Source organism: Ictidomys tridecemlineatus, chromosome 1, assembly GCF_052094955.1.
Source record: "Ictidomys tridecemlineatus isolate mIctTri1 chromosome 1, mIctTri1.hap1, whole genome shotgun sequence".
Classification (NCBI taxonomy): Eukaryota; Metazoa; Chordata; class Mammalia; order Rodentia; family Sciuridae; genus Ictidomys; species Ictidomys tridecemlineatus.
Genome location: NC_135477.1, coordinates 184380560 through 184391440, shown reverse-complemented (window position 1 = coordinate 184391440; position 10881 = coordinate 184380560). Strand labels below are relative to the sequence as shown.

Below are 10881 nucleotides of genomic sequence, written 5' to 3'. Positions count from 1 at the left end.
TACCAAGATATTTGTGTCCTTGTTTTCTAATATCATTTTCTGCACCTAAAGTTTACATCAATTGGATTTTGAAATGTTGAAAATGAAATGTAAATGCAATTCCTAACTTATTAAATGTTCAGAGTACTTCACTGAGACCCCTCTTTCATCTCACTGAAACAATGACCATTTAGCACTGGTACTTTCCAAAAGCCACCATTGTCCAGATTAAAGCCCCAAACTACCTCATCTGCTGAGGGAGAATCTGCCCTGCTCCTGCCTCCCTCTGGAATTGTCAGATTTGGGCTCAAAAACACCTCAGCTGTTACATCAAGTTATCTTACATAAAGAAACGTGTGCATTTCAATTCTAACTAGCTATAGTTTTACTAAGACTGATTGTGATTCTTACGAGCACATGTAAAGTGAAGAAATGTGTGATGATTAATCACTAGGCTTGCTTGACAGTGATGCTTCACTAAATAATCCTCCACCTCACTTCACACCTCTCAATATGAGGTGTTTTAAGTTCACTTCTGTGGTGTGGGAAATGAAAATGGTAAGAGATTTCTGCAACGGTAGTGAAAACAGGTGTGTGTGAGTGTGTGTGTGTGTGTGTGTGTGTGTGTGTGTGTGTGTGTGCTGTAGCATGAAAAGTCTACAACACAAACATGATATTCTTGAGGTTGATGATTTGTGTGTTTTTAATATATTCTGCTCCACAGTTGCACATAACTTCAATCCCCTTGAAGTCTGAGACCTGTTATGCCTTCTGAGCCTTTTCTAGTTTTATTTATTCTATTTTCATATCTACTTTCTATCTCACAAAATCAGCAGCTTACCAGTGAGGAAGCAGGTCAGCAACAGAGCTGGGCAAAGCAGGGTCCAGGCCCGGCATCACCTGCAGACTTGGGACTTTTCTCAGCCCTGAGTATCTCTGTATTTAAATACAAGGAGGGCACAGACAGTAGCAGCTGGGAGGAAAAAGGGCAACAACTTTTTTTCCATAAAGAAAGAAAGTGATTACAAGAAACTGTCTCTAGGGCATTGTTCCTCATAGTAATTAGTGGCCAGTCCCAAGATTTGGCAAAGTTGAAAGAACAAAAACAAAATAAAATGAATTAAATGTTTCCCTTGTCTTCAGTGAATAAATTCCCTACTTCTTTAACTGTTATCACTTGACTGCTTAAATTCATTGCCATGAACACTGATCAATTGGTTTAGTGATTATATCTTCTAAAGGTTGCAAGAGGGCATGGTTTATTACTCTTGACATCAGGTTCACTGAGTGCCTGCTGCAACCCACCCTGCAATAGCTGTGAAGACAGAACAGAGACAGAAGAAAGCCAAAAAAGGCCAAACAGCTCTGTTGCCTGTCTGACCTCAATTGCAAGTATTATTCCAAAACTAAAAAGAGAGATATTGGACAATTCAAAGAAAAGTTACATCAGACAGAAACACATTTTAATATGAGGGTTGGAATGCTTAATGACAAAGTAGAAGATGAAGACAAAGAGGTTCATCCCAGACAACATAAGCAGACAGTTAAATTTATTTTTAGATATCTTTTGAAGCCATTAAAATATATTGACTTCTTGATTTGTTTTGTAGCAATTTTGCTATTACTCTGTAGAAATGATACTTGTTTTGTGTATTTATTTTGTATCCTATTACTTCTTGAATTTGTTTATTATTTCTAACAGTTTTTGGTGGAGTCCATCAATTTTCCTGGGAATCATCCATAACATAGCAGGTGTAGGAGGCACAAACTCATCTCAAAAAATATTCTGAATATAGACCTTGATGGCTCAGAATAAAAAATTATTCTTTTAAGTGTAAGATATTTCAGTGTAGGAAACATCATAATCAAATGTAAAAAAGTTGAAGGAAATGTGAGAAGAAAGTCAACAACAGCATGATTGTGGGAGACCAACCTTGCATGTGACTGAGTCACTTTCTGGCTGAGTGATTGAGGCTTTTGACAGCAACCATGCCAGACAGCCCCTCCCTTCTTGGGTTCCAGGGACATTGTCTTGCTACAGCCCCATTGGGTGGAGCTATGCTAACCTGTTCCTTTGTAATATAACCCCTTGCCCTGTTTAGGATAGAGTGCTCCATGGAAATGCCTTTGTGTGTCCCCTTATCTTACTGTGCCCTTGGGTGTGGCCTACCAGGTGTCAGTCAACCTGCTGACAGTGGACATCATGAAGCTAGACTCAGCCCTCTGAAACCTGACCCCTTGCCTCATTTGAATAGTTTCTTCTCAATAAAAGTGGTCAGAGCATTCTCCTCTCTCTCTCTCTCTCTCTCTCTCTCTCTCTCTCTCTCTCTCTCTCTCTCTCTCTCTCTCCCTTCTGAGGACCCTTAAAGTCAGAGGAGCTGTCACACAACCCCAATGAAAAAGGTATCTGTGTGGTTATTTTGAACAGTCCAGTTAGCCCAGTTCCCCTGGAGTGACCCATGAGTGTTTTAGTCATGAACAAAACCCAGCAATTGGCATCCCTGGGTGGACAAAAAGATCTAAGTTCTTGAGCCCCCGGGGAAAAAGCCTCACATGATAGAAAATTACAATCAGAATTGATGATAAAAATAATTTTCTTAAAAGAAAAATGTAATATTAGGTGATGCTATTGTGAAATAGAACTCAAATATTATGTATGAGGTATCCAAGGAGAAATATAAAACAAAAATTGAAGCTAACATTGTAAGTCAGCAAACTTGCGGTTTCAAATAAAACAGAAAAAATAAAATTATGTCAAGAATAACTTAAATGTAGAAACTGCAGCAGATGTTTAATAATTTGAAAAAGACTACTTAAAATCTTGAGTAAAATAAGACAAAATTCAAAATATTAAAAGAGAAATAATTAATTTGGAAGACACAAAATAAGATGAAATATATAATAAATTTGAAAATATAAATGAATAGAAAGAGAAATTCAAACAAAAGTATTATTCAAAATTCTAAACCACATTGCTTGCCACAGGATACACCTACAGGCCACAGTTTGTAAGCTCACATTAGAGTTCTTTGTAGTAAACCATGCCAAACTGAATGAAATTCTTACTGAATCTTGGTTTGGATTTCATTGGGATTTGGGACATTTAGAATATGTCTATCACTCTTTGGCTTTGGATCCTGCCAGAGGTCCTGGGGCACAAGAACAGCTCCCCTAGGTGCTATGGACATACTGCCACTGGTATTCTTGAGACAGGGTCTTGCTAAGTTGCTCAGGTCCATGCTGGGATGCACAGATTTGCCATGAACTTTTGATCCTCCTGCCTCAGGCTTACACTGAAATTACAGGCATGTGCCAACCTTGCCAGCCTTTCCCCATTTTCAAGTGGAACAGTCTCAGGAACAAGCAGGTAAAGGATGCTGTGGAGACAGTAATGCAATGAGAGTAGTTCTCAGGGAAATTATAAAGCTGCCTGTCAGAATTTGCCTAACTTTACTGTTAAGATTTATGATTATATGAAGGTCTTCAAATCTGGGCTTTACAAGTTACACTGCCTACCCTGGTATCACTTAATTAAGACCCATGAAAGTTTTAATATAATAATTTTGTGATTTACACTATTATTTCTATTCATCCTTCATAAAATGACATTAGGTTGAACTGTAGGAAAAAGAGAAAGCAGTAACATATTTAAGATTTACTCCATATATGAGACTACCTGCTGAGCTATGAAACAACGTCCACATTTTGGCAGTAATAGATTTTATCCCAGGCACAAATATAAATAATAAAGACCATTCTGAGTAAAAGGTGTGTTTTTTTTTCTGTGTCCCTCTGCATGTGAGAGGGTACAAACGTATAAATTCAAATGGAAACTCTTGGGAGAGCAGCCAGGAGGTCTCTCAAGGACTCAGAAACTTGACACAAAAACCACTGGCCGTGCCTGTGGTGCATGGTGGACATGACTCTGAGCATGCTCAGGGAGATGCATGGAGCAGATGGGCTGTTGTTGGCTACCAGGATCAGTATCGATCCAGCCTCTGCTGAGAAAACCCTGTTTTCACACTGTGCTTGCTGTAGATTAGAGACTTAATGCATCCCTCTAAAGAAAAAGCCCACAGGACAACTGGATTTGCTCCAGCCCTAAGCACATGCCTCCCACCTCCACAGAGGCCATTGTGCCTAGGAGGGGCAGCCCCCCAACTCACTTGCCCCTCACTCTGGAGAATGTTTGATGAATGTTGTGTTCATGAGGAGTCTGTGCCTGGCTCTGCCCTGAACGATGCTGCTGGCCTCTCTTAGGTCCTGAGGGATGGGAAGAAAGACAATTCCAATAGTCCAGGGACAGTCCAAGGCCAAGATGGACAGGATTCCATGGCAGGTGAAAGTGCTCCTCTCCCTCCATGGCCTGCAGAGGGGTAAGCACTATGACTCCTGGACCCTTCTGGGGCTCCAAGAAGCAGATTCCTCTTCTTCATTATTCTTAACTTTCTTTACTGATTTCTTAATAATTCCTTCTCATAAATATAAAAAGAGAGGAGTCCTTTTTACCTGGGATCCCTCACTTGTGGAACACTGCTGACAGATTGAAGAGAAGGTATCCATCCACATCGTTCTTTCTCCATTAAACTTGTTTCTAGGCATCTGACTTAGTATTCTTTTATAATGCTTTTTGCATTTTGTACTTTCTTCCTAGACATAGGGAAGGTTATACTAGAAATTATAGTTAACCTGTGAAAGCTAGACCAATCACCAGTACACCTGAGATTGGTCTTATTTTAGAAACTACATTGTTCTGATGACCAACGCCAGGTCCTGCTCACTATGTCTCACATGAAATGTCCATAAAGGAGTGGAGGCTGCTGGCCTTGGCCCAGGGTCTGCTGAAGATCATGAATGAGACAAGGAGACGATGCTCACGGGTCATTCTGTGACAGTCCTTCATTAGGCTTCCCTCTGTGGCTCATCATAATCAGTGTTCCTTCCCTGTGCTGGGCTCTGGGCCTCAGTTTGGTCTGTACCAATATGAGTACAAAAGGTTAAAGATTCCTTTGTAACTTTTAAATTTTCAGAAATGTAGGATCACTCTCTAGCTGTACAATGGTGACCAAGTCAAATACTGAATCCTGTTCCTGGACATTTCCCTTCCTTTCATTGTCCATGGGACTCAAAGTCAAATAAGGTGTATAGACATAATAAGTAATGTTGTCTCTACCACAGATGAAGTCACTTACATTGTACTCTTTTCCTAGCCTGGGAGCCCCCTGGGACTGTGCAGTAATATGCCTGCTTATTGGGTCTTTCAATCTCACAGACCTAGTGGCCTGAACACCAAGGTGGCCATCATTCCTATGGCTATAGATACAGGGTTTTTGTTCTCTCTTTTTCTGGATCAACACAGATTTATTTTCTTCCTTATTTTTCCTTTAGGACAAGTACAAGGTGGGGGATGAGTAGTTAAAGACAATATGGAAAGTGGCAGCACAATGTGGGGTGAAATGCATGGAGTTCTGCATACATGGCATACATTAAGGGCATCTGTGTGGCAAACCATCCCCCATGCTAGGCGTGTGAGCAGCAAACCTCTTAACCCATAGGCACAGACCTGGCCATGAGGCCCTGTGTTGCAGGCCCTATTCTTACTCCAAGGCCTGCTCCTCGATTGGTCACTGCAAGGACAGTTGGCCAAAAATTGTATTGGTGATGGCATGTAATGTGCTTGGCTACTGCCTGAGTATATATACATGGTAACTGCAAATAAAATCAGACCTGCTTCCTGCTTGGTCTCTGGAGGTCTTCAATAGTGACTCCACAGCCACATTCTCCTCTACCCTGTTCTGTGGACCTCCTCACTGGAGAAGAGAGCGACCACAAAGTACAAGAAAAGAAGATTACAGAATAATTGCTTTGATCATAATACAGACTAACATTCTCAACAAAACCTAGCAAAAAAGTCCAGCAACACATCAGATGGATTATAGACCACATTCACGTGTACTTTCTCCCAGGATGCAAAGAAGCCCCTATAGAAGATCACCATCAAATCCCACATTGTGTTAAAAAAGCTAAGGGAAAAACATCTATCAGTGGACATAGATTTTTTAAATGCTGGTGTATATATATAATGGACTCTTATCCATTGACTTAAAGAAATGAAATAGTGGTAAACGCTACAATGTGAAATAATTTTGAAAAACCAAGCAGAGTTAAGACATAAAAGCAACACGTATTGAATTATTCTAGTCAAACAAAAAATCTAGGAAATACAAATTAAAAACTGGAGATTATACACTGTGGTTTCCAGTGACTGTGATTAATGATAAGCAGATATAGAGTATGTAATATATTAGATGGTTCATTTGAAGAAATAGAAATATTTGGTAACAAGATATAGTTGGATGTTGTGCAATTTTGAAATATAGTATATAACACTGAATTGATAACTATGGACTGTTACCAATGTTAACTTTATATCATGTGGATTTCATCTCAAGGATAAGAAATGATGCTGACCTGGAGATACTGTTAGAGGTTTACCACTTACAGGTGGGTGAGTGAGAGAGAGTTGCCCACCACCCTTATTGTTAACTGATCCTTTGTAAACACCCCACACTCACACTGAGGTAAAGGAGAGCAGAGACTAAAACACACAGTGAGCACCATCAGTCTCTCCTCAGTGTTACTTGATTTCCAATAATGACTTAGGGCTATGCTCAGCAGAGGAGTTCCACTGTGATATCCACTGCCCACCCTGGCACATGGCCAGGTCCTCTCTCTTGGGTTCTGGAGGTGCTGCTGCCTGTTAATGTGCTCAGGCCTCTTGCTGTCTCTGTAGGCTGAGCTCTGGGCTCCCAGGGGCCCTGCTCCCACTGGCCAGGCACCAGGTTCACATAAAGCAGAGATGACTGAGCTCCCCAAATCCCACATGGTACAGAGCTAGCTGGACTGACCCATCTGGCTGCAGACACAGTGGATGGGAGATGCCAAGGAGAGACAGAGTTCTGCTCCCAGGCTGAAAACGGGTGAAACTCACGAGTGAGTACTTGGCAATTAGAGTTCAAACTCATCTGAGCCTCATTTTGATGCTGCTCAGCAAATTTCCATCTCATTCATATTTCTCCCAGGAAATGCTTGATCAATTTTTCAAGAGTAACAGGCAAGAGAAGTCTCATAAACAGTGTAGTATTTGCTGTATTTTCTGCTCCTATATCTATAGAATATAGAATATAAACTGTCCCCACTTACACAGGGAAGCACTTGGAGCACTCTCTCTACATACTTCTGGCATTAAACATTTGCTAACATTTCCTTGTAATTATTTTTCAAACCCTCAAAATATCTGATCTTGTTTTTTTTTCTTTTTTTTTATGTCCCCAACTTTTGTGTTTTCCAAGGGAATTTCAATAATAATTTTTCACCCATTAAAAGAGAGTGTAGTTCTGAACACTCTAAAAATATGGATGTCAAACAACAAAAATTAAAGCCTATTTCTTATTTCTCAAAATCTAGGTTCATAAAGTAATAATATTTTTGAGATCTTCAGAATACTCTGAGTACCTATGAAAGTTAGGTGGTGATTCATATATTTACTCTATCACATCCATAGTCTGAAGTTTTCTAGGAGACTCACCCATGAGAAAATTAAGTTAAATTTAGAGAAGTTTTCAAGTTGTAGATAAACCACATAAGCAAAGAAGGGCATCAAATAAGTTGGTATAATACAAAATACTTACTAGAGAAATTACTAAATTCTGTTGCAAAAACAAAAACAGTAAATGGTTTAGTATAAAAAAAAAAGTGAAACAAAGAAAATGTCTCAAGTGGTTCTATGTCAGCTTCCAAATCCTAACAGATAGTTGATTTTCCAACTAATAGTTGTCACAAATGCCTAGGGTTGGTCAGCAATCACCCATGAAGTGCCCAGAAGTCAGTATAGAAGGGGGAGAAGCTGCTAGGTTTTTAACATGGAATTATCACATCACCCATCACATTCTCAATTTGTCATATATATTTACACCTTATATATTTTGTTATTATATTTGTCCTCTAATGGTAATCAATTTATTTTGAAATACCAATATTTTTTTCTTTTCAAATTCTCAAGGTGTAAAATACCCATCACCATATTTTTTTTCCTTAGTAATATTTGTTGGGCGAGTACTGCTTTAAAGACATCTCGATTTGCAAGTGCACTTGACCTCACACCACCCTGCACTGTGTGTGCTACAGCAGTGCAGAAGGGGCACAGCCTGCTTGGGAGCTCTTCACCTATAAATCAGGGGCATAAAGAAAGCCAGTCTAAGTGAGTGGTCTGAACAATGCCACCAGGCACTAGGTTATTAACCACTGCACAGGAAGTCATGCACTGCTACTGAAAGGTAAAATGATGGATAATACAAGATCCCAAATCAAGGAATTTGCACCAGTGACTTGGGGTGATGAATATATATTGATGGGCTGAAAGGTTGTTTATCATGATGATTTCTGACACTCAACAAAATTGGAAAAAAATTAGAGATTATGAAGGTTTCAGAGGAAAGATTCCAGTGGAGTCTCCTTTAAAGCCCAATATTGACTAAAGGGAAAAGGAAATTAATACATTGCAGTAAAAAAGTCAGCAGTGAACAAGAGGGTCCTTCATGCTGAATGTCAGGTGTGTGTCAGATTGCAGGTAGACTGACCCCTTGAACTTCACACTCACCACCAAATTAACAGCAACCTACCTGAGTCTGGCCACCCACCTATTGCCCTGGAAGACACACAGACTTCCAAAGGAGCTCAGGCAGGATGAGAAGGAAGGTCTTTTTCTAAGAGCATGTGTGGTTAACCTGGCAAGGGGCTGAGGTGGACCCCAGTTTGCAGAGGGCTGAGGAGATGAAGATGCAGGTGACTCAGGAGTGAACTGGTCTGAACTGCTGCAGAAGTGTTGAAACTATGAGCCAAACCTTCCTTTTAGGGTTTACAGCCAGTTTCAGTTTGTGGGATTGTGATGTGGATAAGAAATCAATATAATAGAAGGTGTCACCAAGGCTAAGGCAAATTATGTGTTGGACAAAAGAAGCTTCAACTTCATGGTACTGAACATGAAATAAGAATAGAATAAGGTAAAAGTAGAAGTTTAAATCAATGCCAGCTGGGCTGGAGCCTAGAAGTTGAAAAGTCCTTATGCTGCTCAGTTGGAGAGGAAAGAGCCTCAGTGGGGCCTGGGACTGGTCTGGCTGAGGTCCTGTGGTCATAAGATAGCACCATACATGTCCTGGGGAGCATCAGTGAGAGTGGGAGACTGCAGGCAAGTCCAAGTGCAGTCAGGTCACCTCAGCTAGGTCACCTCAGTCCACAACACTGGACCTGTGAGCCTGGGTGGGAAAGTGAATTCTTGAGACACTTTCCAAATGAGCCCAGTTTTTTTGTGTTCATGGAGATATATTCTCCACCATTATGAATAGATTCCTATATATTTAAAAAAGTAGAAAGTAATTATTATTTGCATTATTAAGTGTGAATACAATGGCACAATAATATGGAATAAATTAAAGGTAAATAAATCTGAGAATATTGAAGAATGCACTGTCAGACAGGTGGTCATGCAGGAGAAGAGGGGAAAACCCCTGGAAATGCTCCACAGGGGTGTCTCATTAGGTCAGGGAGGTCTGACGGGGAGCTGAGGACAAGCCTTGCAGGTCACACCCAGACCCTGGGCTTCACACCTGTCCTGGGAGGTGCACTCTGCTCAGAAATGAGTAAACATATCAGAAAACCATGAGTGTCCTTTCTCTCCAGGGAAAGCAACTGCCAAATACAAAAAAAAAACTTTGAACAAGAATATGTAAAGTAATTTCATTTTTTTCAAATAATTGTTACTGTCAATGGATGTTTTTTAACACATGCTTGACAAGTGCTCTATGACTGAGCAACAACCCCAGCCCCAAGCAATTGTATTCATCATGTTCTTTTTTTTCCCTTCCTCTCTCTTCTCTCTTTATCTTCCCAGACAACCAGAATTTCCAGCAAATGGCCAATGCCACCATGGTAACTGAATTTCTCCTCCTGAGCTCTCCTGATGGCTGGGATCTGAGTTTCCTCTATTTCATAGTATTCCCAATGACCTACCTGGGCACCTTGTTAGGGAACCTTCTCATTGTCACTGTCACCATTGCTGACAAGCACCTGCACACACCCATGTACTTCTTCCTCAGGAACCTATCCATCTTGGATATTTGCTTCATTTCCATCACTGTCCCCAATGCCTGTGTCAACTCTCTCACTGGCAACTGGGCCATTTCAGTGGCTGGCTGTGCAACACAGATCTTCTTGGTCATTTTCTGTGCATCTGTTGAATATCTGTTTCTCACCATCATGGCCTGGGACCGCTATGTGGCCATCTGCCAGCCCCTTCAGTACCCCCTCATCATGACCCCTCAGATTTGTGTCCACATGGCCCTGGCTTCCCTGCTCAGTGGTCTGCTGTATGCAGGTGTGCACACTGGAAACACATTCCGTCTGTCCTTCTGCCAGTCAAACGTGGTCCATCAGTTCTTCTGTGACGTCCCCTCTCTGCTAAGGCTCTCCTGCTCTGACACCACCAGCAACATGGTCCTCCTTCTTATCTCTGCTGTGGCAGTTGGTGGGGGATCCTTTGGTATAATATTCATGTCATATTTTCGCATATTTTCTACTGTGCTGAAATTTCCCACCAGAGCCCCAGGGAAGGCCTTCTCCACCTGCACCCCTCACATCCTCGTGTTTTCCCTATTCCTCAGTTCTGGCACAGGTGTGTACCTGAGGTCCTCAGCAACCTCTGACACACTCCAGGACATGGTTCTCTCTGCTTTCTATACAATGGTTCCTCCCTTCCTGAATCCTCTCATCTACAGTCTCAGGAACAAACAGGTAAAGGACGCTGTGAGGAGAGTAATGGGAACACAGTTGTTCTCAGGGAAATGA

At 41.1% G+C, this 10881-nt stretch overlaps 1 protein-coding gene across 1 annotated transcript; it reads left to right on the top strand.

The window, feature by feature from the left end:
- The first annotated feature begins 9948 nt into the window (after positions 1-9948).
- On the top strand, positions 9949-10881 carry LOC101960030 (olfactory receptor 14C36). Its single transcript, XM_005334139.2, has one exon. It carries the CDS (start codon positions 9949-9951, stop codon positions 10879-10881), a length of 933 nt encoding a protein of 310 aa, XP_005334196.2.